We start from the raw sequence: 27,907 nt of genomic DNA, 5'->3' as shown, positions 1-27,907 counted from the left end.
CATCTGCCACGGGCACTGGGCAGCCAGAGAGAGGGGCCCTGATGCCTCACACTCTCCCACATGTGGTCCCAGCCTGTGGCTCAGCACCCCGGGGCGTCGGGGGCACACCCATCCTTTGCCAGCAGGATCAGGGGGCGGGCTGGTGTCTCCCATGGGTCTTGGTGCAGAGCTGGGCCAGGGGCCCCCGGTGCTCCGACCCCGCACCGAACCGGGGAGGTCGCAAAGCCCGTCCAGCTCCCTGTCCGGAGCCCAGTGCAGCCCCTCGGGGCCGGGCGGCCCGGCCCGTCAGGGCTGATGCCCGTCAGAGGTGATGCCCGATGGGGCTGATGCCCGACGCGAGTGATGCGCGACTCTGCCGGGCAGGCATCAAAGCGTTAACCACCCGCTTGCCTCCGTTTCCTGTCCTGTTTCTCCTTTTCCTTCCCAAAGTTTGGGCAGAGCCCATGGCCGCGGCGGCAGCTCCGCTCCAGTCCGGGCAGCGCAGCCCCGTTCAGCAGCAGCTCTCGGGTGAGTCGGGAGTGGAGCCCCCGAGCCCCCCGCTCCCTTGCCCCGTCCCACACCGGTCATTAATGCGAGCGGGCGCCAAAGATAAGCGCTGGGCGGGGGGTTTCCTTCCGCGACCACCTTTTGGTGGCAAAGCATCCCCGGGGCTGCAGAGCCCAGCTCCGGAGAAGAGCACAGCCGAGTCGAGCCCGCCGAGCCGGTGCCGAGCACACCGGGGGATTTGGGCAGGAGAGGTTTGGGGGCAGGAGGGGTTTGGGAATGAAGGGGTTTGGGAAGAGGGGAGATTTGGGGACTGGAAGGGTTTTGGGGTGCAGGAGGGATTTGGGGACAAGGAGTGTGGGAGCTGCGCTGGACTCTGGGGCTGCACAACCCTGCCCAGAGCCAGCTCCTGGTTGGCTCCTGGCTGCGAACCCCAATTCCTCATGGAGCCCCAGTGATCCTGACTTGTGTGGAACAGAGCCAGGGCGTTAACGTTTAACAGCACTCGGTTGTTTTTCCTGGCAGGAATTCCCCTTGGCTCCCCCTGTACCTCTCTAGCCTCCAGGCACCTGCAGCACCTCCTGCAAATGACACGACAGGGTGTAGATTTATCAAATCATAGAATCACAGAACCATTTAGCTTGGAAAAGATCTCAGAATCCTCAGGTCCAGCCATTCCCCCAGCACTGCTAAGGCCATCACTAAACCATGTCCCCAACTGCCACATCTGTATGTCTTTAAATCCCTCCAGGGATGGTGACCCCACCACTGCCCTGGGCAACCTGCTCATTTTTCAGATTTGCCCCTTGTTCATTTTGAACTTGGCTTCCCCTCTCCCAGTGCCTGCACTTTGCCTCTACCACATCCCAGGATATCTCTCAGCTGCTCTGCCGGTGAGCCAGCCCTCGCCTCTCCCCATCATTCAACCCTGAACCCTCCTGTTGCTGTGCCCAGGTACAGGTGCCCAGGGGGGTCAGGACTTCAAGCTGCACCAGCCCCAGGACAAGGTGTCGGTGACAGTGGGGAAGACGCTCACGCTGGGCTGCACCGTGTCTGGATCCAGTGAACCTGGTCCTGTGAAGTGGCTGAAGGGCTGGGGCAGTGGGAACAGGACCATCTATGCAGACACAGGCTCTGCTCCCCGTGTGACGAGAGCAGTGAACGGGTCAGACACAGACTTCACCATCCACATCAGGGATGTTCAGCCCGAGGATGTCGGCACCTATTACTGCGTGAAGTTCCACAAGTCCCTGAGCGGTGAGGATGTGGTGTTTCAGCGTGGAACTGGCACAGAGGTGTCTGTGCTTGGTGAGTGCAGCCCAGCAGGACGCTGCTCCCAGGAACCCCATCCCACAGCCCCCACCCTACCTGCAGCAAGGTCCCACACTGCCCTGCACCCACCACCCTCTCCCGCTCTGCCTCCATCTCCACAGAGACAGCCGTGGTTCCCGGCATGGTGGCTGCAGTTGTGGTGCTCTGCTTCCTCCTTGTCCTCGGCCTCCTCGTTGCCCTTTGCCTGTACAGAAGGAAGCACCAAGGCAGGGTGGGCAGCCCGTGCCCAGCCGGGCCAGCAGCCGTGGGCAGCTTCCCTCCCACCTCTCTTCAGTGCTGTGCAGGGACCCCCAGCACCTGCAGGTTTGTACCCACCACCTCTTCCTTCTGCACCCTGAGGTGAGCAAACTGCCTTATTCACCTGCTTTATGCTGGTTTTTTTTAACTCTCTGGAGCAGTAATTTGCCCCAGAAAAGGTTCTTTACTGCGCTGTGCTGCTTCTCTCTGTGTTTCACAGGAACACCTGGTGGGGAGCACCCAGTAGCAGGGAGCTCCCTGCAGCCCCTCGCTGCGGTGCCTGAGCCCAGCCCAGGAGCACAGACAGCACGTTGTCCCTCTCTACCTTCAGCAAGGGCATCCTGCTGAAATTTGGGAGGGGAATTGAGGGAGGCTGTGCTGGGTGGGAGGGGACCCAGATTCCTTTAGTTCTAATGGTTGTCCTTCCCTCTGCAGCGAAGTTCTGGATGCAGAGAACTCCCACCTGCCCAGCCAGGTAAGAGTGAGCTGTGAACAGGGAGAAGTGCATCCCATGCCAATGCCCCAGCTTGCAGGAACTCTGGGGCCAGGGGGGACCTTGGGTGGGCAGCAGCTGCCTGCATGTGGTCCCAGCACAGTCTGCACTGCAGCACGGGGCCACCTCTGCAGCTGCACCACCACCAGCCTGGCTTGAACCTGGTTCTTGGTGTTGCCCTGTGCGAGGCCAGGAGTTGGACTCGATGATCCCTGTGGGTCCCTTCCAACCCAGGGGATATCCTGTGATTCCGTGAAATAGGGTTGGGGTTATTTTTGCAAGATTTTTCCTTGGGGTGGCATCATCCCCCATTTGTGTGCACTTCTGCAGCAGAGCAGCAAGGAGGAGAACGACATCCACTACGCCGACCTGCAGGCCCTGCCCACGGCCCCCCGGCGTGGCAGGAGCGCGGGCACAGCCTGCACGGAGTACGCCAGCCTCAGGGTAGCTGCCAAGTGACGCGTGGCACCACGGCCTGCACGGCCAAGCCATGGTGGGAGGAAGCAGGGATGTTTCTGCAGGGCACAGTAAAGAAGAAGTGGAGCTGTTTACGTGGCACACCCCGGTCTCAGCTCAGCACGCCGTTCTCAGAGCCAAGCTTCCTCCTGTTTATTCCCATCTCAGGGCTGGACCTGCTGTGCCGGGGCTGGGCAGCAGCTCTCCCAGGACCCAGCAGCCATCTCTACCACTGGATCAGACCACGAGGCCAAGCACCTCTGCCTGCTGTTTGGTTCTGATGACACCAGGAGGGTCTCATGCTTGCTTGTGCCCACCAGCACAGGCCTCCACTGGCCCTTTCCCAGCTCACAGGTTCATAATTTGTGTTATCTTGTCACCACCCTCATTAAAGCCATCAAACAACCATGCTGTCCAGTTTTACTGTGCTCAGGGCAAGAGCAATAGTGCCAGTCCTGCAGGATCCGGGAGGGGATCACATGAGGCCCTCAGCAACCCCCTTGGCGGGAGGGGCTGAGGCCAAAATGGGCTTTCCAGGCAGAGGAACCTGCTGCCACTGCTGCCTGTGACCTTGGAAGCTGCTGCACTTGCTAGTTTTCAGATTTATCTACTTTTTCCTGTGAAATCAGAAAAGAGAAGTGAAACAAGACTGCGCAGCCCCGGGGAGTGTGGCTGGCAGGGAGATCCTCGTGAGGACAGAATTGTCACAGGGGGGAGAAGAGCTACAACGGAAATTTATTTGCATGACTGAATAAGAGTCCCCTCCTCTGGGGACGTGTCCTGGGGACAGTTTGGGGTCAGTTCTTTCTCAGAGACAGTTAGGGAACGCTCAGCACCCTGTGGGCATGGTGATGGGGGGTGGAGTTTGCCAGGGCAGGGGTCCAGTGCCTGTCCTCAGCCTGGCCCCGTCAGCATGGGGCTGTGGGGTGGGAGTGCCAGACCAAAGCCTTCCCCAGTGCTGGATCCTGAGTGGAGCCATGACAATGCCACAGATCATTTCCCAGCCAAGGCAGTGGCTGCTCTGAGCAGGACAAGGGTTGCCCGGGCTCTGCACAGGGACGACACCAAAACTGGCGGAAATCTCACATCAAGGCTGTGAACAGGAATATGTAAAATATGTGGGTGAGACTGAAACCGGGGATAGACCTTGAGGACCAGGGGAAATGAAATTCAAGGGGATTTAGAGCTTTTTAAGCACTGGGCTGGATCAGGAGTGGGGAAATCCAGTTTGATAGGAGCATATGCAAAGCAGGGAGCGAGCAGAGCACGGTGGAGCGCTCTGCACCTAGGAAAGGGCCCAGGTCTGCGGCTTACTGCCCAGGGGAGGGATTTGGTGGTTATTAAAGGAAAATCCTTTAAGCCACCAGCCCGGGGTGTGCCGGCAGTGAAAGCACAAACAAGCGCCCGAGCACGGACACAAGGTAGGAGCGTGCTGGGGAGCACCTCTCTCGGGGGGCAGAGCCTCACTTGGGGGGCAACACCTGGCTTGAGGGGCAACACCTGGCTTGAGGGGCAGTGTCAGGCACTACTGGGGTCATGGGTTCACTCTGGTATTTTGCTGGTGCCACTGGTTGTCACATCCCACTGAGTCACCCGCTGGGTACTTGAGCAAGATGAGAGGGGTGTGTGGGATTTCGGGAGCTGCCATGGCTGGGGGACACAGGGAAATGCTGGGGTTTGGGGCTGGCACCCACCAGGCTCCTCCTGCCACAGCCAGGGCCGAGTGAAGGTGGCAGAGGCTTCACTTCAGTGTGGAGCTGAGGTGGTGCCTGGATGGGTGGTGGGAGAGGCTTGGTGTCCCAGGGAGGAGACCAAGCTCCAAACTGGGGAGTGTCCTGCTGCTGAACCCCATGCACGGACACCCCAGGGTGGTGTTGTGCCAGGTTTAGCTGGGCTTTTCCTCTGCATGATGTGTGAGCCCAGTGCCAGGACCCCATGGGATGGCAAAGTCAAGAAAAAGGGCTGAGCTGCAACAGGATGTGTCTGGGTGGCCAGGGAATGCTCAGGGGCTGCTCTGGCATCTGATCTGGGAGGTGGGAATTGTGTCCTGGAGGTGCCAGTGCCAGAGGGCTGTCAGGGCCTGCCAGGGTGGTGGTGTGTTCTGTGCTGTGCTGTGCTGGGGAGCCAGTGTGGGAGGCATGGGCTGTGCCAGGAGCCAAGGGGGAGCATGACAGAAAACATGGAATAGCAGAGAGCAATTAGACTGGAGAGGGTGGCTGACAGAGGGGGCTGGTCCTTGCAGCAAGGGGAGGGCAGCAATGGTTTAATTAATGCTGAGGAAGAGCATGGTCTCAGCTAGTGTGTGGGCTGGCTGAAACAGGGGGCTGCAGGAGTCTCCCTGGTGTCCTGGGGGACAGGAGAGAGCTGGCTGCACTCATGGGGAGTGGAACAATTCTTAGCTGTGCTGAAGCCAGGTCTGGGCAAGAAGAAAAAGGGAGAGACAGGGAAAAATGCTTCATGCCCTGCCCCAGGATGCTCCGGCTCCAGGATGAGAAGCAGAGATCCTCCACAGTGGCAGTGTCTGTCACAGGAATAGGTGCCTGGGGGACATCGTGTCTCCTGGAGCCAGTGTTGCTCCAACTGGTCCCCTCCAGTGGCTGACAGGGCAGTGGCTGCAGCCGAGGGCCTGGTTTGTGGCTGTCTCTGTCCAGGACACCTTTGCACCCCTGCTCTGTCCCCATCCCTGTTTCCGTCCCTGTTTCCATCCCTGTCCTTTCCACCATGTAACTGTGGTGGGCACAAGCCCATCCCCAGGGAGAGACAGGCTGATCTATTTGCACACCAGCATCCCCCAAAAGGCCATGGGTCCAAGAGCATCTGATGCCACAGGAACCCCACAGGGCCCCCACGATGCCACAAGCACCCTGTGATGCCAGGGGGACCCCATGCTACCAAAAGAACCAGGCAATGCCATGGGGATGGTGTGCCAGGACACAGCAGGGAGCAGCAGGAGGAGCTGAAGGAGCAGCCAGCTGCCTTGAGGGGGTTGGAGAGAAGGGAGAGGGTCTTGGAGACACTTTGACTGTCCCCAAAAAATGCCCCAAGGGTCTTGCTTATGCCCACTGTCTTCCTTGGGCTGGGCTCCTGCCAGGAGAGGGAACAGGAAGGAGAAGCCCTGGAATGTTGCACGGTCAGAACCTTCTCTCTCCGGTTCCAAACCTGTTAGCTCACCCCTTTGCAGCTCCCGGTTTCTCAGGCTTTTCCTTGGAAAGGAACGAAGCCGAAGTAAAACGGTGACATGCTTTACACTGGTCCTGATTTATTTCACGTCTTACTATTGAATCTTATTCCCCGGTTTCACGGTTGTTGTGGATTTTCACCAAAGGGGATGAACAGGTCTGGGATTTGGGGTTGTCATAGGAACTGTTTCAGTGCCACAGCCTCACTGCCAGCCGCATCCCCTCCAGGATTCCTAATGGAGTGAGGGCCCTCACCAGCCCAGTGGGGGTTTCTCCAGCCCCCCAGGCACAGTCCCAGTGACAGCCGGGGTACAGGACAGCCACCCCAGAGCACTGGGACACCGGGGTGTTTGGGGAGGAGGTGGACTCCTGGGCACTGCCTGGCCCTGCCCACAAAGCGAGCTGGGACCCCCAGACTGCAGTCCAGAGCTCTAAGTTGAGAAGAGGAGGAGGTGTTTGGAAGATGCTGCTTGTCCCTGTGGATTCTCTGGTGTCTAGTAGGAGGCTGTGCCATTGCAGTTATTGATAGTGGGAACCTCTCTGCCAGATCTGGAATCATTTTCATTTAATCCATGGAGCTGAAGGGGCGTGGGGTGGATGGGGGGCTACCCTCTGACCATTCCTCACCTCTTCTATCACAGGCAGAGGGGGCAGGCAGCAAAAATGAAAATGTCACATCCTTTGTACCCAACACTCCTTTGGCCCGTTCGGTCCTTCACTGCGGGACGCCATGAGGCCAAGACTGGCAGTGATTAAAGAGGGGTTTCCAGGGCCGTGGGACAAACAGGAACATCCAGTGCTTAAGAAAGACTCACTTTGTGCTTTCGGTGTTGGACGGGACATTGGTCAGGGACAATCGCCCTCGGGAGCCAGCACGGGGAGGGCGGATCCAGCTGCAGTGCTGGGTCCTGCCAGTGCCTGCGTGAGGGTTCCAGGGTGAGCAGGAGGGGCTTTCCTGCCTGCACTGGGGTGCCAAGGGCTCTTCATGCTGGATCAGCTGTTGGTGGAACACTGGAGTGGTCCTGGTGCCCCCCACAGCCACATGTACGTTGTACCCGTAGTGAGCTGTGCACACCCCTGGGGACACTCCAGATGGCTTTGTCCAGGGAGAAGTGCTCAGGGTAGGGAAAGCCTTTGGGGAGCTCCCTGTCCCGAGGGCAGGATGTTGCGGGGTCCCTGGAGCTCCCCACTGCTCCAGGGAGCGACCTTAAAGCGCGGCTGTGCTTGGCAGTGGCCCCAGCGCTGGCAGCCCCCGAGCCCGGCACAAGCGTCCCTCCGCGGAGAAGTGCAGGGAAAGGGAAAAATATTGAGAGAGGCAGGAGAAGGGGGAAAGCAGGCGCTGCGGGAGGCAGCACGGCGCGGGCTGAAAGCTCCCTCTCAGCGGGCTTTTGTTCGCCCCGGACGTGCCCAGTGCTGCTGCCAGCCCGGAGGGGCTGTGCTGGCGCCGGTGGCTCCGGGCGATCCCGGAGCTCCGCAGCCTGCCCGGCGCCTCAGCCCAGCGACGTGCCCGTGGGCAGGATGCGGGGACCCCCATCACCCCGCTGGGCTTGGCCCCTCGTCGCCGGCCCTTGGGGGGGGGGGGGCAGCGCTCGGACCCACAGCGCGCTCCCGAAAAGAATTCCTTCTGACAGATCCATTTCTTCCGCATGGTTCAGGCTTAATTTTATAATGGTATCAGTAGCTATGGCAACGTGTAAAAATAACGGATCCCCGAGCCCGGCAAATTCTCCGTAAACAGCTCCCGTCTCCCAGAGCCCGGCCGGGTGGGCATCACCCCTTGCCCACGGCTACCGCGGCCGCTGCAGTTAGTGGTTGGGTTGGGATTCACGCGATGACTAATTAGCAGCGTTAACTGCTTACGCTTTGGGATGATGATTCCATCAGCTAATCCTTGGGGCTAGGCTGAGCTAATTGGGTGGATATCGTTAACTCTGGCGGTCAGAGCTGCTGTTACAGGGCTGCAGCGCAGCGGAGGCTGGAGCATCTCTCCCGCGGTTCCCTCCTGGCACCCCAGACCCAGCACGGGGCTGGCAGCCGTGGGGGACCGGGCACGGCTCAGCCCCCGCGGTGTCACCGGGCCACCGGCCCCATCCACACCTACAGCCTGTCCCAGAGCCATCCATCCACGCGTGTGCACACGTGTGAACACACACACACCAATGCAAACACACGCAGGACAGGTTTCCCACACGCAAGAACCCCCCTCAGCAGACATCAGCTGGTGCCAGCATCTGCCGCAGCTCAGAGGTCTCCGGTCACCACCGTGAGTGGATAATCCCAGGCAATATTTTCTAAACCTGTTAGACATCACACAGACCCTCTAAATCCCTGATCCCCCTCTGAGGCTATGGTGGGATGGCAGCACTTGGCAGCTCGGATTTGCAGCTCCTTATCAGGGCCAGCCCCTCGGAGCGATGCAGTCACCGGGAGCATGGTAGATCCTGCAGAGCCGGAATTAATCCTCCAGCTTTTCATTGCCTTTCAACTTCAACAAAAAAAAAAAAAAAAAAAAAAAAAAAAAAAAAAAGGGACAAACCAACACAAATCCCTTGGGGAAGCGTTTTTTTCCACCCAGCTACCAGCAGCAGGACCAGAATGGCCCCAGCTCCACAGAGCTAAGAGTGCTGGGTCAGGCAGTGTGGATGTGCCTGGTCTCAATGGGTCCAAAATAAGGAGCCAAGAGCTCTGGCATGAGGCCCCTGAGCCTTGTGGCTGCTGTGGGGACAGTGTGGGGACGGCCACCACAGGGACAGCCCAGCAGCAGGGCCGGGGACTGGTCAGCACTCCCCTCCAGGGTTGGGTCCAGCTGTTTTGGAGGGCACATCCTCCTCTGCATCCCAGTGTAATTGCCATTCCCTCTGCGAGGCATTGGATCCTGCACTGTCACAAATGACCCCAGGGAAGCTCCTGCTGCCAGACCCTTGGTGATAATAGTAAAAGTGACGTGGGGTTGTACCACATCTCCTGCACCCCCTGTGCTGTGTCTCAGCCCTCCATGGGGCATCTCCTCAGCTCCAGTGGCACGAGTGTCCACGTGCTGAGATCTCACAGTGCAAATTCCCCCACTGAGCCTGCACTTCAGTGTCTCCCAGCGAGGGCTCTGCCGAGCAGGAAGCGATGGGCTGAGGTGGCTGAACATGATCAATCCCCCACGTTAGCAGTTTTATTTCCACCCGCAGCTGCCGCAGGACTCTCAGGCAGCGCAGCCTCGATGAGCTCCAGCCGCCGGCCCAGCAGTGCAGCGTTATCTGCTGCTGCAGCCTCGGATGAGCTTTCATGATAACGATTTGCAATCAACAGAGAACTTGGAGAGGATGCAGAAAAAAAAAAAAAAACCAACAAAAAACCCTAAACCAAAAAAACAGCCAGAAGAAAACTGAGATGATATCACACTTCCCTCGACGGGCTCCTCGCCCCACCACAGCCCTGGTGGTGTGGCCAAGGGGAGACCAGGGTCTTCTCCAGCATTGCCCCATGGGGCTGCCTGTGTGCTGGGGGATCTGGGTACTAGCACTGCCACCACATCCCCATGGGCCAGAGCAGTGCAGAGCTTCCCCCTCTGGAGCAAGAAGGGAGGCTTTGGCTCAAACAGCTCCCAGAAACCTATCAATGATTAACACCCAGCTCTGAAATGTTCCTGCATGGCTGGAGCTCCCTGCCTGCCATCCCCTCCCCTCCCTGCCACTTTCTCCTCCACAGCACCACTGCTCCCCAGGCTGGGGAAGGGTCCTGAGGCCACCACCATGGCACCGTGGCTACCTGTGGCTCTGGACCCCCCAGAGCTGAGGCGAGCTCGGTCGTGCCCCCCAGACAGCACAGATTTCCCCACAGCTCTTGAGTTTTGCAACCACTGGCACAAGGGGTGCAGGGCTGGGGCCACCCTGTAACCCCAATGAGCTGCCCTGGGTGGGGGCTGTCTTGTGCCCGGTCATCAGTTACGGCTGGAAAATATCCTTGAGTCCCACCGTTCCCCCAGCGCTGCAGAGCCACCACTCAGCCATGTCCCCACATCTTGAACACTTTGAACACTTTCAGGGATGGTGGCTCTACCACTTCCTGGGCAGCACCACACACGTTGCAGACCCACAGTGAGCAAACCTTCCTCCAGAGCAAGGGGCAGGATCCTGCCTGCGAGCAAAGGTCAGCAGAGCCCTCCCAGCACTCACGGCACCTCATTGGACACAGGCACTGGCACTGCCAGCTCTGTCCTTCCCAGCCGACCCTGTGGATGGGTTTTCCCAGCCTGTCAGCAGTTTCACCCTAAACCCCCTCATCCCGGGTCAGCCAGGGCCGCTTCCAGGCCAGGCACAGGATATAAACCACCTTTCCTGCTCTGACACAGCCGTGAGGAATTCCCCCAGAGCGTGCTGGGCTCCATTAAGGAAGCCCGGCCAAGTCACCCGGTTTGCAGCATCCTGCAGGGCACTGCTGCCGGGTGGGAGCAGCCTGGGGGTACAGCATGGCCCTGGGATGGGTGAGCTACACTGTGGATACAGTCCCTGCTGTAGCTCATGGGCTTCCCTGCTTGTTTGGCAGACAGTGGCGGATGGTCTGACAGTGGTGGATGTTCTGATGTTGGTGAGTGGTGGTCTGACACTGTCCAGGCTCTGCTGCCACTGCTGAAGTCAAGGGTGACAGCATGTGAATGCCATGAAGGTACTTGGAGCATCACTCCAATTCAGCAAAGCCCAGTGTGGGCAGGCAGTGCCACATCACTCCCTCATCCTCTCTGAAAGTCATTTCAGGGGCTTGGAGGGAACCAGCTGATCCCAGCAGTGCTGGGGATTAATTCAGTGGCAGAGGGACACTTAAATTAAGTGGGCTGTGATTCAGAGCCCTGCTCCCTAAGGAGGAGGCAGAAACGGGCAGCAGGTCTGGCCAGTGTGCACAGAGGGGAAAATCCCCCTTGCCAGGGTGCACCTCACCTCCTCCCCACTTGCACCCCACACCTCCCTTGCACCAACAGGGTCTGAGAGCTCTGACAAGCACCTGAGAGAGTTGAAATAACTCAGCTGTAACTCCTAAATCACCCAATAAAAGCTTGACCAAAACAATTACAGGCAGTTTCTGTGAAATCCCCAAAAGGTGAGGGGCAAAGCCCATGCGTGGGCTGCTCACACAGCATCCCCCACAGCCCAGCCCCACCTTTCTCCTGGCAATCACAGCCATAACAAAGCCCCTGCAGCTCATCACTCTCCCCAGGGCCTCTTCCATATAAAGGGATGATTGGGTGCCCCTATCCCCAGCTCCATTGTGTTCATGGTGGTGGGTGCTGTGACAGGAGTATGAGGAGACAGGTAGGATACATCCCCCTGCTTCTTAAATCGGTGTTTGGAGGGCTTTGTGTGTTTCTTCCATGGGTCATGGTCCATGTAAACAGTTCACAGGTCACTTCCTTCCATTCCCACAGTAACATATTGCTTGTTATAAGTTAACATCAGACAAACTAATTTAAGCTCCCCCTGTACTCGATGTCTTGGATTAAATTGGCATGGTACCTAATGAAGCTGAAGCTCCATTTGTTGTGCTGGAAGCCCTAAATATCAGCAGTGTAATTGGTGCTCCCAACTTCAGGAGACATTTGTGTGTTTTTCCTCCAAGCTAAAAGCCCTCTGTGAGTTCCGATTGAAGCCTGAGGGGTGGTGAGGAGAAGCAGGGGGGCTGTAGGATGTGTCCACTTGGTTCTTAAGCTGGGGGGCTGTTGAAATTTGGGGTTGGAGGTGAGGATGGATGGGGCGAACGTGCCCAGCCCTGTGCGCGTGCTGGGGGGGGCTGTGCTGGCTTGTGGGTACCAGAGCAGACCTCGTGTGGGCTTGGTGCTCTGATGTGGTCCCACATGGTGTTTTGTTGTGGTGAGCTGTGAAAGCAGCACCTCTCAGGGTGCTGGGGCTGGGCTGGGGCATGTCTGGGGCTGGGACTGGGCCAGGATACATCTGGGTGGCTCTGAGCTTGCCCTGGGCAGTGAGTCCCAGCAGCCCCACGTGCCTCGATGGGGGTGTACACTGTTATTTGTGTTTATCGTGGAATCTTTGAGGTTGGGAAATACTTCTAAGATCATTGAGTCATTATGATGGAGGGCTCCCACAGGTGCTGGCTGCTCGCTGGTGCCCGGGCACAGCTCTGTGCTCACAGCTCCAGAACTGCACTGCTGGATATTGAGTTTGGAGTGTTTTCTAGGCTGATGTCCAAAGTATCGGTGGTTTTTCCTTTTATCCCTGAGCTAGTTTGGGTTTTGAATCTGGACTGAGCCATCTGGGACAGCTGCTGTGCCCTGGTATGATGTGGTCAGTCAAGCTATTGGTACCCTTCCCACTGTGCCTTCCCATGCTGGAGTGGGGATCCTGAGGGAGAAATTCCCAGGCAGGGAACAAACTGCATTCACCTCCATTGTTTATGAAATGTGGCTCATTAACAGGCCCGGGTTTGGCTCTGCAGGGCAGGAACTGGAGCCTTTTCTGTCTCCATCCCCTGTGAATCCCCTCCAACTGAGTGAGCCACCGCTGTCCCCCAGGGGCCATTGGGGCTGGGAGAGGATCAGACAGGCAGCTGCTTAAGGGATGAAAGAACAGTCTGGGCAAAACCAGTGCTGCAAGACTTTCCACTGGGATCACCCTGGCGAGGCTGTAATTGTCCCTGTTGGATACTGATGGGTGCTGCTGCCCTGGTTGGGCATCCCTGTGTGGGGAAGGATCCTCACCCCTTCCTGGGGAGGGGACAGATTCTGCTGCCCAGCTGGAAATGGGGGAATGCAAAAGCACCTTGAGCCTCTGGCCCCAGCTGGGAGCAGGGAAGGAGAGCAGAGCCCTACCTTCCCAGCCACCCCCCAGCACCCAAACCTGTGGGGGTGGCTGAGCCCAGCCCAGACCCACCACACGGAGCACGTGTCTTCCCCAAACGGGCGCTGGCAGCGTGACGCGAGTTCCTCGCTCTGCCTCAAAGCTGCGAAAATCAACTTATTCTTGAAAAGCTCCCCTGGAACGGCGCCCCATCCCCGTGCTGGCTGCTGCCTGGCTCCCAGGGCCAGGCAGAGCCAGATTCCGGAATCCTCCAGGGTCTCTGGAATCCCCCTTGTGGGAGCAGTGGTTTTGAGCTGGAGCACTAAGATGCTGCAAAGCGAGCGCAGCCCGTGTGCCCGCTGGCAGCACGGAGAGCCTGGCAGCGCTGCCCGCCCTGCCAAGCGGCACCACAGCCTCCTGCTCGCCGTGGGTGTTCGGTGCAGAAGGATGACGGTGATGGCAGCGTTGCACTCCCAAAATTCTGCGTTCTCCTTCCATCTCGGGCGCACAAGGAGCTGAACGCTCCTCTCCCTGAGGCTTCCCTGGCTGACACAGGGCAGGTGCTGCCCTACTGGGGTGCACCCTCCAAACCCCCTGTGCTGGAGCAGGGCCCTTGCAATGCCGAGTGGAAGGGCCGTGGGCAGGAGGGGAGGCAGCTGAGCCTGCCCATATGCTTCCTAATGGGGAGCAATAGCAGCTCTTCCCGGGAAGCTCGCGCCGCACCATCTGCTCCGCGCCGTACCTTCTCTTGCAGAGCTTTTTTTAAGCTCTAACTTCCCTTCCCGAGTGCTCTGCTGCCTGTGTGCAGGCTGGCTCTGCTCTGCAGTCGCCTCAAAACAGGTTGTCTGAACCTTCAACGCCAAGCAGGAGAACAGCCCAGACAGGCTGAAGGCAGCCAGGCCCCAGGAACTGTGCTTCCATGTAAAAATAACCAGGAAAGGTGGCTGTGAATGGCTGCAGCGTGTCCCTGGCACTTTCCCTCCTGCTGGGAACCCCCTTGCCCTGAGGGTCCCTCCTTCTGGAATCGGGCCCACTAAGATGCACTGCCCATCATGGGGTAGCGGCACAAACTGCTGCTAATCCCAGGGAATATCCTGAGTTGGAAGGGACCAACAAGGATCAAGTCCAGCTCCTGGCCCTGTGCAGGACAGCTCCAACAATCCCACCACGTGCCTGAGAGCATTGTTCAGATGCTCCTTGAGCTCTGTCAGGCTGGTGCTGTGATCATTTCCCTGGGGAGCCTGTTCAGTGCCCAACCATCCTCTGGATGAAGAACCTTTTCCTAACATCCAACCTAAACTTCCCTGATGCAGCTTCATGCTGTTCCCTCAGGTTCTGTTGCTGGTCACCAGAGGGTAGAACTCAGCACATGCCCCTCTGCTTCCTCTTGTGAGGGAACCTGTGGACTGTGGGGACGTGTCTCCATGTTCCATCCCTGTGCAAGGCAATTAACCCCATGTGCAAAAGGCTAAATCTGAGGGCTCCTCTGGGTCCTTGTTCCCACTCTGGCCAGCCGTGTGAAGGGAAATGATGGTTGCACTGGGCTTCTTCGGAGCAGCACTGGCCACTGATGCTCCTCCAATGGGAGCAGCACTGGCGGCAGCCCTTGAGTGCAGCCTCCAACTGCTGGTGGGTCCCAGAAGAAAGTGAGTGCAGATGCCTGGGGAGCTGGTCCTGGCTCCCAGCAGCGCTAAATTAAGGCTGGATGTGCCCCGTGGGCGTAGCTGGGGCCGAGGGGGAGGCTGGCGGGGCCGGGGATGCGCGGGCGGACGCCGTGCGCAGATTGATGGTGCCAAGTCACTTCAGATATCTCGGCTGTGTGTTTGTGCGAGGCTCTAAATAAAGCCGACAGCCCCGGCGGCTGCCTGGAGAGGGAGAGAGGGAGGGAGGGGGGAGCCGGCAGCCGGTCCCCCAGCACGGCACCTGGTGCTGCCCTTGGGGACCCGGCCCGGAGCGGGAGAGAGGTCGGTGTGATCTGTGCTGCTGGGGGTGCTGCGGGTGATGCTGGGTGGGCTGGGAGCTCCTGCTCTGCATAGCGTCTACCTCACTCCTGGCAGGGCAGAGGGGACAGCGGGGTGGTGCTGGGAGCTGCCAGCCTTGTATCTGCATCCCAGATACCTGTCCTGGCCTTGCTGAAGTGCCCACAGGCAGTTGTAGAAGCTGTGACAGGTGCAGGCAATGGAGAATGTGTCCTTGTGCCTCCTCTGGGAAGGACTTTTTGACAGGGAGAAGCAGGGCAGTGCAGGGACACGCATCCCATGGATGCTGACACCAAAACACCCTCCTCCTCAGCCCTGTCTACCATTACAGCTGCCTTGTCCTCAGGCTCTCGCTCCTCCCTGCCACAGGCTCCTGCTGAGGGGACATCACTGGGATGTCCCCATGCTCCCAGTGTGCTGTGCAGGAATTTCCTCTCCCTCCCCATCCACCCTCCAACTGCCTGTACTGCACCAGTGTCCCCTCCTTGCTCTGAACCTCACGGGCCAAGCTGACCCATCCCTGTGACACTTGCAAAACACCACCCGTGCCTCTGCCACGGGCTTTCACGGCTCAGCCTTGGATAGTCCCTTGGGTGGTCCCTGGACACTTGGGACCCCCAAGGCCGTGTGCTGCTTGTGACCCTGCTACAGGCTGTCCTGGCCCAGACCCAGGTGGTCCCATGGGTGGTCCCTGGGTGTTCAGGAGCCCCGAGGCTGTGCCCCTGCACCCCAGTCCCAGTGCAGGGACGCTGGGCTGTGGCCGTGCCGAAACAGTGGTCACACTGGCAGCCTGTAGCGCGTCAGAGAACCCCTATCCCCCTCCCCGCAGCCCTGGGGCCGCTGAACCGTCTTTTATCCGCTCCGGCGGAGCGGGACGGGGCACCCCGGAGCTCCCGGCGGGTGGTCCCGGGGGTCCCCTCCCAGCCCACCTTAAGGCAGCCGCACACCGGGGTGACCGGAGAACTCTGCCCCGGGGCGGGCGGGGCTGGTTTCGCCCCCGCCACCGGGGGGGAAGCGGCGCTAAACCGCGGCTGCTGAGAGCCGGGGGGTTCTCGAGACCGGGGCCAGCCCCGTCCCTCCCCGGTACCACGGCAACGGCGGCGGGAGGCGGCGCGGCGGCGGAGGGGAGGCGGCTCCGCGCGGCACCGGGGCACGCGCCCGCCCGGGGCCCCGCCGCGGCGGCCCCGTGAGCCGAGCCGAGCCCGGCCCGGTGCCCACGGGCGGCGGCGGGGCCGCGGGTGCGGGTCCGTGTCGGTGCGTTGCGTGTGCGCTGCCCGCCCGCCGCGGAGCGGCGAGGGGGGGGAGGGAGGAGGGGGAGCCCGGCCTCCTTCCTCATTTTGGGGCTGAGAACAGCGATTTGCTTCGCCAGCTGCAGTTCTCATTTTTTTTTAATTATTTTTTTTTTTCCCTACATATCAAATCCAGCCGCTGAGCCGGGCGCGGGGCCGCGCTGTGAAGCCGCGGGCTCCGCTCCCCGCACCGATGGAGCTGCATCCCCGGGATCCCGGCCGCACCGCCTGGGCACTGCCCTGCCTGCTGCTGCTCGCCCTGCCCGGTAAGCCATGGCTCCTGCCTGCCTCCCTGATCCTCTCCTTGCCCTATTCCCCCTTTTCCCTCCCACCCTGCTCCGCTGCTCTGTCCTGTACCCCCCTTTCCCACCCTGCTTCTTTCCTCTGCTTTGCCCTGTTTTCCCTTTTTTTTCCACCCTGCTCCTCTCTCCTCTGCCCTCTTTTCCCCCTTTCCCTCCCACCCTGCTGCCTTGCTCTGTCCTGTTCCTCCCTTTCCCACGCTGCTCCTCTCCTCTGCTTTGCCCTGTTTTCCCCTTTTTTCCACCCTGCTCCTCTCTCCTCTGCCCTGTCCCCCCCTCCTCTCCCTGCCCTGTCCTCCCTTTTCCCCCGTCCTCTCCTCTCCCCGCTCCTGCACACCTCCGGTACGCGACATGACGCCGTCTCTCCGCGCACGGTTGGTTTGACCTTTCCCGGGATGACCTAGAGCGCGGCGATGGCCGAGGGGCTCCCGCGGGGCCCTCGCTCGGCGGCTCCTCTCAAACCAAACTTCAAGGCAGGCAGGCAGACATTCCCCTTCCCAGCGAGACAGGGAATTCTGCAGGGGCATGAAGAGGCATGTTGTTCCCACCCATTTGAGAGCACCCCCTGCCAGCTATGGGAGAGGCAAATCTCAGCAAGCAGCCCAAATTCCCTCTCGGAGATGGTGGTGGAGCAGGCATGGGGAGGCTCTGGTGAGTGCTGCCTGTCTCCTCTGCCAGGAACTTGTTTTTCTTGCTACCCCCCTGTGGGCTCTTTCTCTACCCAACTGTTGGGCACCAAAGCGGTGGGATTGCACCATCCATGGGCACCACCCAGCCCTCGGCTACCTCAGGCTCAGGGTTCCCCAGCCCTCCCCAAGGCTCATGTCTCCACCAGTCCCTCATAAATGCTGGGGACACAGCCAGTCAGAGTGTGCCGCTCCCCATCTGTTTCCCTTCCCCTCTCGGCAGCGGGAAGTCTCTGGTCCTACCAGGAACGAAGCCCTGTGGTGGCTGCTGCTTTCAAGGATGTCTCCTTTCTAGGATGTTTCATTTCGGGTGTTAATTGCAAAGGAATCGCTCTCCTTCCTGCCAGTGGAGGGACAAGGTTCTTGGGGCAAACCTTGGGCAATACTGATATAATTCCAGGAGCATCTTGCTGCTGAGCTTTTTGCCTGGTCTGTCCAACTCCCACCCTTCCCAGCCAGATCCCACTACAAACAGCACAGCCCAGGCTCCATGGGGGAAAACCACCTTCTCCCAAGCCCACTGGAAATATTTACCATCAAAGCTTTACTTGAGCGAAGAGTTGGATGCGAACTTGGGCAGAAAGCAAATGCTTTCAGCACAACACGCCTTGCTTTGAGTCGCCTGATCACAACTGAGAAGTGCTGGCCCCAAACTGAAAACTCCGGCTGCTGAGAGCCAAGAAGACTTTGGCGGTGAGTGCGACTTCCCAGTGAGTGAAAGAATGGCTCCAGCAAAGCTCCCGAGCTTAATGAAATGTGGCCTTGGAGTAAGAACCCCGTTTTTTCAAGCCAGCCATGGGAAAAGAACCACCCCGAGGCAGAAAGCCCTGGGTTGTGGGGTGGTTCACATCCCTCATTTCAGGTGCAAGCGTGCAGGATGATTTTTCTTTTCCCCCATATGGCGAATCCCTCCTGGGCCACAGCTCAAACTAAGCTGAACTCCAGCAGAGCTGGCCCAGGCTCCTGCTGCCAGCTGCTCCAAAAGCTTCTGCAGAAGCAAAGGGGAAAGGGAAAGGTCCTGCAGGAGACCTTCCTGTAGGGCAAAGGCATTGAGATCCTGGGAAGCCGAACAGCAAAGTCCTGTTGTGAAACCTGCGCCCTGCAGAGGAGCCCTTCCGTGTCTCCACAGAGGGTTTCAGCTGCGCTTCCCAGAGCCTTTTCCAAAGGGGAATTCTGCTTGATTCTGGGGCTCTGGCTCTTGGGATGAATTTCTGCTGATGCTGGAAGAGGACAGCCTGGAAATGGTGGCTGCGTGTGAGCTGAGGCTTCCTCTGATGTCACGGATGTAAAACACAGCCTTTACTACAACCCTCCCTGAGCGCCCCGGGATCTGCTCAGGGCTTGACAGCTATCCCTGGGGCTCTCCTTGGCTTCCCTAAACAGCAGATTCCAGGCCTTTTATAGGCAGCACCTGTTAGTTTCCGCCACCGGCAGCACTGCTGCAGGTGAAATTCCAGCAGGATTATTTTGGGGTTCTCTTGCCCATCGGCCTGTTCCTTCACTGAGTGACCATGGGGCTTCGGATGCCGGTGACCAGCTGCACGTTGTTTCTGGAGCACACAGCCATCCCAGAGCTCCTTATCCGGCTCCTTCAGAGGAAAAAAATCTATTTTTATCGGGAAGCATCTAAGCAGCCTCTCCTGAATTAAACCCCGGCCTCTCGCAATCTGTTCAGTATCGAATACTTCAAAAGGTGGAATATAGAAAAAAATGTGTCACCGACACGGAAAACTTGCGCTGCAGTGAGAACTGGGATTATTTTGCTCCCAAATTAAACTGAATAACGGGAGGGAGGAAGGCTCTGCCAGATCGAGCTCCTGCCTCTGCTCTGGGCTTGGAAGTGCTCTGGGTCTGCACTGCAAGGGTGCTCCCACCTACATGGGAACTGTCAGGTGATGCTTTTCAGGGCTCTAAAACCCTTGGCTAATTCTGGAGTGTAGGATAGAGCAGATTACAGGGTCAGAGCACCTAAATTCCCCATGATCTTGGAGGTGAGAGGATCCTGCTCCCATTCCAGGTAGTTTGAAATCCAAGTCGAAGAAAATAGTGTCATTTGGTGGCAGGTGGGAGGCAGGTTTGCCCTGAAAGAGTGAAAAGTTGTGGTGTCCCACGTGCTTGTGGCATGGAGACCCCCAGCATCCCACTCCTAGTGCACAAGCCTGTTGTGAGCTGCTAGGAGGGGGCTCAGATGGGCTCCTGGTCCCACAGTTCTTGGGGCAAGAGCTCTGAAAGGGGAAGGAGGAGGGAAGGCATCTGCTGCATGCAAGGAGAAGCTACGTTCAGGGGGAAAGAGGAAAGGAGCTTTGGTGGAAACTTTGCACTTTCTAACTTGCATGTTCTGGGGTTTTCTACCAACTTCCCCTTTGTGTTTTCCCATCCAGGGGGTGGGGGCATTGCTGAGTGCTGCTGCAGGGGGTTGAGGTGGTTCTGAGCAGGCGGGGGCTCAGCTTGGTCCTGGTGTAGGGTGTTAGGTGCAGGCAAGAGGAGGAGAAGCCAGGTCTGACCGGGGACTCCTGCTCCTGGGCTGAGGTGTGAGTGGGTCCTGTGGAGGTGTTACTGTGGTGGGTCATGGCTGGAGCTCGTGTTGTAGATCAGCAAACCCTGAACGGGGTGGTCTGAGCAGAGATGGGGGGGGACTCTCTGAGGTGATGGCTCAGAACAGAACACACGGAAAAATACCCCAAAGCCCCATTTTAGTCCTGTCTGAGAGGCTGCCTGGAGCCACGCGGTGTTTTGTGCTGTGACCAGTGAAGCCTCAGGGGCAGGCAGCCCTGCCGGCAGCGCGAAGCCCTTTGTTCCCGATTCCTCTGGGAGCAGCAGCAGTCAGGAAAGCACCTCGCAGCCTGTCGCTGGACAACAGCACGCTCTGTGCCTGCTAATCCCTGGGCATGGGAGGCAGACAGGGTGCTCGCATGCCGCTGCCCGGCGAGGAGGGAACGTGGGCTGGGTGACGTGGAATGCATACAGACCATCCACATTCCTGCAAATCTGGGCTCTGGGAGAGGCGTGCCTGCTGCCTGCAGGTATAAATCCCTGTGGTCTCAGGAAGGCAGGACCCTCGTGCCAGGTGTGGCAGCCAGCCACGGGCAGGGCACCTGGCCACGCTCAGCTCAACGTCCCAGTGCCCACGTGGATGTTTCTCTAAGACCCATTGCTGCAAACAAAAAATGAGCTTTGAGGTTGAGCAATGCCCACCCCGATCATGCTCTGGTATCAGGGGTCAGCTCTGGGGCCCCGAAGTAGGCACTTCCCCAGCTCAGCCCCTTGGCATGCCACCTGCCTTGTGGGGAGATGGACAGATGGAGAGAGGGAGGATGAAGAGGAGGCACTCAGCTCGCTCAGGTTGGGCTAAGCAAGGCAGCACAGGCAGTTCCCCCTGGAGCAGGGGACCCTAAAGGGGACATGGGGGGGTCACCACCCCCCAGAAGTTGCTTTTACAGCAGATTGCAGAGGGGAGCAACAAGCAACGTGCTCATCACGGGGCACAAAGCCCGTGTGGTGGGGAGGAGGCCTGGCCCCCTGCTCCTGTGGGCACACACAGGACACAGGACCCTGACTGTACTGCAGTGCTACCTGCTAATGGTTTTCTCAATTTGGTGGAGTGAGCACTTGGCATTGTGACCCCCCCGGGTGCATGTAGGGGCTGGGGGACCTGTGCAGTTGTTGGCTGGGGGTGCCAGTCCCGGTGCCCACAGCAGCCCAGTCCCTGCCTGCATCACATCCTCATGTAGGGGCTCATCGAGAGGCGGATGATGTGATGGTGCTTCTGTGCTTTCAAACTTCCTCCATGTGTTTCTCAACCGCTTCTTGTGGAAGGTCTGGGGGCAGCAGGCGATAGGGAAGCTCAGGAGATGCAGAAGTTCAGGAGATGCCACAGCAGCAGATCCGGCAGCGTGTGCCCTGCGTCAGCACCGTACTCAGAACAAGGAGTGCACGAGGCCTCTGCTCCAGGGCTGCTCCCCGTGATTTGGGTGTCACTTGAGAAGCCCAGGGTCACCTCACAGATGGCCAGGCTGCCACTGCTTGGATGCAAGACCAAGTCTCAGACTGAACGACACATCTGGACATGACACAAAACAGCTCTGTCCTTCTGTGTTTGTTTTATGGGAAAAACGTGTTCTGGTGTCAAGTGCTGCTGCCACGTTAACCCTGATGTGCCTTTGAAGGGAAACACCGAGGGCTGAAGGTTTTGGCTGGGGATGTTGTGGACTAAAAAAGCAAAGACTAACTGAAGGAGTCTGGAGATACTGCTTGTGGTAATTCTGACCATTGGGATCAAGTAATTCCACACGTTGAGGAACAGCAGGAACATCTGTGGGTACGGCACATACCGCTGAGAGTCAGAAGGGATTAACAGCTGCCAAAAATTAGCTCTGGTCTCTGTGGGAGCCAGCTGTGGCCTGAGGAGTCAGAGCAGCTTGTCCTACAGTGGGTCCTCCTGGGAGCATCCAGCCGGAGATTGTGTCCCAGAGGCAGCTTTGGCAGGAGTCACTGCCCTGGGTTTCCCTGAAAGGAGGTTGTAGCCAAGTTGGGGTCATTCTTCTCTCCTGAGTAACAAGTGGCAGCTCAAGAGGAGATGGCTCCAAGTTGCACTAGTGGAGGTTTAGTTTGGATATTGGGGAAAATTTTTTCACTAAAAGGATGGTCAAACCCTGGCACAGGCTGCCCAGGGCAGTAGTGGGGTGGGTCACTATCCCTGAAGGGATTTAAGAGACATGGAGATGAGGCACTTGGGGATATGGTTTAGTAATGGGCTTGGTAGTGCTCCGTTAACTGTTGTGCTCAGTGATCTTAGAGGGCTTTTCCAACCTAAAGGATTTTGTGATTCCATGATTCTGGTGTGAGGGATGTGGGATGCTGGTCCATGTGCTCCCCACACTGCTCAGTGTTACTTTCTCAAAGGCAACAGTCTCTGTGTGACCATGACACCAGCTCTGGGTGCCACTGCCAGCTCTGGGGCTGCAGTGGTGAGCCCTGTTGTCAGCAGGTGGATCTAACTGGTTTCCTCCCTTCTTTCCCCACGTGGCTTAAAAATGTTATGACCAGTTTTGAAATCTTACTGAATTTGTTTGCAATAACTCTACTGGCATGGGAAGCACTGACAAAATTAACCCCTGGGTAACCCATGGATGTGAAGTGGGGATCATCTGGGACATGTCTGTCTGCGGGAGGTGCGGCCCGGGCAGCTGGATTAGGGAGTATTGGTGTGGAGATGCTCTGAGATGGCTCCTTGTGGTTGATGCTGAGCAGGAATGGTGCCTGCTTGGCTGGCACTGGTGATGGGGGCGGCTGTGCTCCACTGGCATCACCAGGGCTGGGATTCCATACAGAAATGGGACAGATTCAGGGCAGAAAACACGGTGTCACACTGGTGAGGGGCACTCTTTGGAGTGCCTTGTTTTGTGCCCTTGTTTCTCCTGGCTGACAAAGCCAGGTGGCCATGGGAGGCAGCCCAGAGGCGTGGGCAGCTGGGATTTGCTCCATGATTTAGCCATACAGAGCATGGCAGGCACTCACTGAGCAAAGCTCCATTCGGCTCCGCTGCTGAGCACTGTGGGCAGAGCACTGTGCCCATAACCACACCCTCTGCCCTGGGCTCCCTGGCGTAAGGACCTTGTGACCCGTGGTCCCTGCTAACACAGCGGGGTGCTCAGCGTGTCCCAGGACTGGGAGAACAATGGGGCATCTGGATGTGCAGTGCCAGCTGAGACTCGGTCTGGTTTTTCCCCAGGTACAGGTGCCCAGGGGGGTCAGGACTTCAAGGTCCACCAGCCCCAGGACAAAGTGTCGGTGAAAGCGGGGGAGACGCTCACCCTGAACTGCACCCTGTCTGGATCCAGTGAACTTGGTCCTGTGAAGTGGCTGAAGGGCTGGGGCAATGGGAACAGGACCATCTATGCAGACACGGTCTTTGCTCCCCGTGTGACGAGAGCCGTGAATGGGTCAGACACAGACTTCACCATCCACATCAGGGATGTTCAGCCCGAAGATGTTGGCACCTATTACTGTGTGAAGTTCACCAAGTCCCTGAGCGGTGAGGATGTGGTGTTTCAGCGTGGAACTGGCACAGAGGTGTCTGTGCTCGGTGAGTGGGGGATCCCAGAGCAACTCCTGGGGGAAACCAGCCCAGCCCAGCCCAGCCCAGTGGGCTCTGCTCAGGGTGAGCAGGGGATGGGGAGGGGGCTTTGGGGGCTGGTCCCAGGAGAGGATGCCATGGGCCATCCCCATGCCCTGCTCCCTGCAAACCTGGGGCTGGGCAGGGGGACAAAGTCTGACAGTCCTGTGCTTCTCCCCACAGCCCAACCCTCCCCCCCGATCGTGTCTGGGCCCAACCAGAGAGTGGGGCCGGGGCAATCGGTGGCTTTCAACTGCACGGCTGGAGGGTTCTTTCCCAAAGACATCGGCGTGAAATGGTTCAAGGACAAGGCCCCCATCTCATCTCAGCTGCCCCAGGTCACTGAATGGCGGGAGAAATCCTACAACATGTCCAGCAGTGTGACAGTGGTCCTAGGGGAGGGTGACGTCCCCTCACGGCTCATCTGTGAGGTGCAGCACTCCGCGTCACAGACCCTGCTGCGGGGGATGTACCAGCTCAACAGAGTCCTGAGAGGTGAGGGCTGGGGCATTTGTGCTGGGATGTCCTGCTCCTGTGGGCCTGGGGGTCCTGGAGTGGGTACAGTGGGTCATGGGGTGTGGACAGGGCACCCTGCGGGCAGCAGAGCCGGGGATGTCAGACACCAGGCGCTGCCTCTCTTCCCAGTTTCCCCCAGTGTGGATGTGAGCCCTGACCAGACGAGCCCCATTGAGCTGAACAAGACTGTGAAATTCACCTGCCACGTGAAGGGCTTTTACCCAGCAAATGTGGCTGTTTCCTGGCTGGAGAACGGGATGAAGATGAAGGTGCAGAACGACTCCCGGCCATCGCTGTTGCGCCAGGGCTTGTTGGAGCTGAGGAGCCAGGTGGAGGTGCAAGCAACAGAGGAGAGGAATGGGTCCGTGTTCACCTGCCTGGTGGTACACGATGGTCAGGCGCCTGTCAACCAGTCAGCCATCCTGTGGATCGCCAGCCCGGATGAGAAGGGACCAAGCAAGTGGTCCCAGATAAATAGTGGTGCGTCAAACTGGGTGGGGTGCCTGCCAGGGTGGCTGTATGGTGTTACCCCTTGAGAAAGCTCAAAGCCCCATCAAAATCTGGTTGAAGGACCAAATCTCTGTACCAGGGGAATGGAGGGTGTGATAGTGGCCGGCATCGAGCTGTCCTCCTTGGGGCTTCATGTGTAACTGGGCCAACCCCAGCTGTGAGTCTGGAGGGACTGGGGGTACCAGGTTCTTGGGCCATGGTGACCTTTTCATTGATGTTTCAGGCAATTTGCTCATCTATGTTGTGGTGGCCGTGGTCTGCTTGGTGCTGGCCCTGCTGGTGGCTGCAATTCTGTACCTCATCCGGACAAAGCAGATCAAGGGTAAGGGAGCTGAGTGTGTGGCAGGGAGGTAGCTGCTCCCAAGCTCCTCCTTTCTCTCTCTCACATTAGTGCTTGGACAATTCCTGGTGGCTCCTGCCCAGTGGGATGATGGATAGAGGTACCCTGGCTATTTGCAGGCATCAGAGAAAGCTCTGCTTGGTCTGACCCCTGCCCTCTCCTGCAGGGAATGAAGTGAAACTCCGGGGAAATGTAGGCACTTGCCTTTGAGAAGAGATGTGTCCTTGCCCTTGTAGCAATCTCTGCTCCATGCCTGGGGAAATGTGGGGGGTTATGTTGTTTCCTGGATTATTTCTTTCCTAAACTACTTTTCTTCCAGCAGGTAAAAGCTCACCAACTGCCAGGTGAGTGCAGATCTCCTCTAGTCACTGGGTATCCTGTGGGCACTCCAAGAGGGACACCTCTAGGATTGGGACAGAGCTGGATCCCCAAAACTTGTGAAAGGAAAGGCATGAGCATGGGCTCTGCCCATCTCCCCGGCTGGGGTTCTGCCCCCATGGTGATTTTTGGCTTGTGGTGGGGCTGAGCAGGCATGTGGGAGCTGGTCTCTGGCCAGCAGAGAGGCAGCTGGACCAGCACATGAGCAAACACTCAGGACCCATCCTGCTGGGTGCAGCTGCAAGGTCCTCAGTTTGCATCTGACCTCCCCAGCTGCTCCATCACCAGGGAAGAGGCAACAGGGCACTCAGTCTCTGTCTGGTTTTTTTCCCCCTTCCAGGTTACATGAACCGGAGAAGAGCAGCGAGGCCACGATGCAGGTGGGTCCATTCACGCTGGGACTGTGGAGGGAGAGTGGCTGAGAGACACTGGAGATGGGAGCAGAGCGTGGTGGTTCTCCTGTGAAACATCTCAGTGTCTCCAGTGGAGGGTGGTGGTTCCCCAGTGAAACCTCTTGGTGTCTCCACACTGTGGCTGGAGATGGAAGAGAAGCTGCCCCAGGAATGGGGTAGCCACTTCCCAGCATCTTTCCTGCCTTCGCCTTCCCTCCTCCTCCTCCTCCCAGTAAAGTCTGGGTTTGTGCTGCCTGGAGAACCAGCTGTGCGATAGCCAGCCAGGCTATTTGTGGAGTTATTTTGCATTTGGTGACGCAGCTGTGAGCTAAATCGTGATCAGCAGCAATCTGTCCATCCCACCCAGGCTCTGCCAGCTCCCTTGTGGGCATCGCTGGGCAGGCTGGCCCTGCTGGGACAGGGTGATGGAGCGGCTTCAGTGGTGGCTCTGGCATTGTGGCAGTGGCTCTGAAGCCCATCCCTACCAGGGCAGGGTTGACAGGGTGGCTCACGATTTGAAACTGTAGCATGAGGTAGAGCATGGCTGCAGGATGGTGGCTGCTGGCGTTGTTCCCCCTGTACAAGCAGGGGGACTGAGGTGTCCTGAGACAAGCTGCAGTGGGATTGATTCCAGCATGGAGCTGTGGGTTGGCGAGTGGGTGGTGGGTACAGGGAGGTCTTGGCTTGTCCTCCCAGAGGAGGAACTCTTGATGTCTCGTACAGGAATCCGACCCCAACAACCTGACCTATGCAGACCTGAACTTTGACAAGGAGAGGAAGACCATCCGCCGCATGGTGGAGATGGGCCAGCAGTCGGAGTACGCCTGCATCCAGACCAGCCAGGCACCCAACGGCGACGACAACCTCACCTACGCTGACCTGGACATGGTGCACCTCAGCAAGGCACCCAAGCGGCCGGCCCCGCGCCCCGAGGAGGCCAGCTCCGAGTATGCCAGCGTCCAGATCCCCAGGAAGTGAGCAGTGGCTGCTGGGACCCCCTGTCCCGTGGGGGGCAGCTCTGCTCCTCCCCGGGAGGGTTCTCTTGGAAGCACTGGGAGTGATGTGAAGATGTGCTGCGGTACCCGTGTTTTAGGATGGAAGTGGAGCCCGCAATACTGTGGTGGTCATCTCCCATCCACAGAGACCTGATTTTTGGGGCCAGCTTGGTCTTAGGGCTGCCCGCTCCATCCCCTTGGGACCCCCCCTGGGGGTCGCTCAGCCTCAGTGTGCGGGGTTTGCCCACGAGCGGGTTCAGCCAGCGGAGCAGCAGCTCCTTGGGAAGCTCCAGCTGGGCTGAGGGGACAGGTACAGTGCCTCCACACCAGCTCTCATGGGGATGCCACTGCCTGGCCCACGGCTCCCCGGGACCAGCAGGGCCCCCCACACTGCCTTCTGGGGCTCTGCCACCACGCCTGGACACCACACTCTGGCTTTAAAGGAAGGACCAAAGTGTCCGCCTCTCTTCCCAAGTGTCCCTTCTGCGGGACCTCGGTCTCGCCCCAAGGCCAAGAGGCTGGAAGGCCATCGAGCCGAGCCCCCACCCTGCTGTCCAGGGGGGCTCCAGGTCTGGCTCCCCAGCACCAAGTATCCTCATCATCGTCATCTTCCTCTGCACAGCCTTGCCCTGCACCGGGACCCACCAGCACTGCCCCAGGCTTGTACAAAGTGTGCGGGGTCCCCCCAGCCTGGCTCCCCCCGGGAGCTCCCCGCAGGTACCATGTAACATGTTTTGACTGTTTGACATGTAACTGTTAATTTTTAGAGCTGAACCCCCCCGATGTTTTTGTGTTGTACGTGGGTGTACTGCTGTGTACTTAACACTAGAATAAGATGTGCGAGATTAAGACCGAGGCCTCAGTAAAAAGACCCTCCAACCCCTACAGAGTTTATAAGAGACTTACATGCCCCCACCCCCAGCTCTGTTTTGGGGGCCAGGCAGGCTCCCCCCAGGCCACTCGTGGGGACAAATGTCTTCCATGTGCCCCCTCTCTGGGCCAACATGCGGGGTCTCACCCTGTGTTGGCTCCTGCAGCAGAGGAAATGTGTGGGGCTGCCCCCCTGGCTGCTGGCAGGGGGCTGGGGGGAGCTGGAGGTGCTTTGGGAGCGATGTGACTGCTTGTACAGATTTTTCGTTTGTTTCTTTTTTTTTTTTTCTTTTTGCTTGCAAGATATTTTTATAATAAAAGTGAAAAGTCCTGTGCTGCTCCCCCACATCAGCGTGTCCCTGTGCTCAGGGAGGCCACCTTGTCACCTGCACTTGGGGTGCAGCGTGGGGTTGGGGGTCTGTGTGTCCTGCAGCAAAAAGGAAAGGGAGGGGGTTTATCCTGCACAGCCCTGCAATGTGCTGTGGGAAGAGGAAGGCAGGAGGCTGAGCCTGGGATGGGGGCTCTCATGCTGGTGCTTCCCTGGGCAGCATGAGGGAGGGCAGCAGGGGACATGGGCAAGGA

At 58.5% G+C, this 27,907-nt stretch overlaps 1 protein-coding gene across 6 annotated transcripts; it reads left to right on the top strand.

The window, feature by feature from the left end:
- The first annotated feature begins 305 nt into the window (after positions 1–305).
- LOC116795152 (tyrosine-protein phosphatase non-receptor type substrate 1-like) lies at positions 306–27,673 on the top strand. Of its 6 annotated transcripts, XM_032704560.1 has the most exons (9): positions 15,941–16,018; positions 16,361–16,490; positions 22,941–23,294; positions 23,508–23,819; positions 23,970–24,320; positions 24,574–24,672; positions 25,010–25,034; positions 25,409–25,448; positions 26,184–27,673. In XM_032704560.1, the coding sequence occupies exons 2-9, from the start codon at positions 16,418–16,420 to the stop codon at positions 26,436–26,438; spliced, it is 1,509 nt and encodes a 502-aa protein (XP_032560451.1). In that variant the 5' UTR covers positions 15,941–16,018; positions 16,361–16,417; the 3' UTR covers positions 26,439–27,673. The 6 variants fall into 6 exon arrangements, with proteins under 6 accessions (XP_032560448.1, XP_032560451.1, XP_032560450.1 ...); XM_032704557.1 differs by lacking the exons at positions 15,941–16,018; positions 16,361–16,490; positions 22,941–23,294 and adding exons at positions 306–507; positions 1,438–1,791; XM_032704559.1 differs by lacking the exon at positions 15,941–16,018 and having other exon boundaries at positions 16,137–16,490.
- The last annotated feature ends 234 nt before the right edge of the window (positions 27,674–27,907 follow it).

The sequence above is a fragment of the Chiroxiphia lanceolata genome, chromosome 17 (assembly GCF_009829145.1).
Source record: "Chiroxiphia lanceolata isolate bChiLan1 chromosome 17, bChiLan1.pri, whole genome shotgun sequence".
NCBI lineage: Eukaryota > Metazoa > Chordata > Aves > Passeriformes > Pipridae > Chiroxiphia > Chiroxiphia lanceolata.
This window is presented reverse-complemented; position numbering and strand designations above follow the sequence as displayed.

What these genes read in the sequence shown, in the direction of transcription:
- LOC116795152 (XM_032704557.1), top strand. Translation starts at nt 318, where the DNA reads ATGGGGCTGATGCCCGACGCGAGTGATGCGCGACTCTGCCGGGCAGGC. An exon ending in CACAGAGGTGTCTGTGCTTG is followed by an intron (nt 1,792 to 23,507) that starts GTGAGTGCAGCC and finishes TTCTCCCCACAG; the next exon opens with CCCAACCCTCCCCCCCGATC. An exon ending in GTGGTCCCAGATAAATAGTG is followed by an intron (nt 24,321 to 24,573) that starts GTGCGTCAAACT and finishes TTGATGTTTCAG; the next exon opens with GCAATTTGCTCATCTATGTT.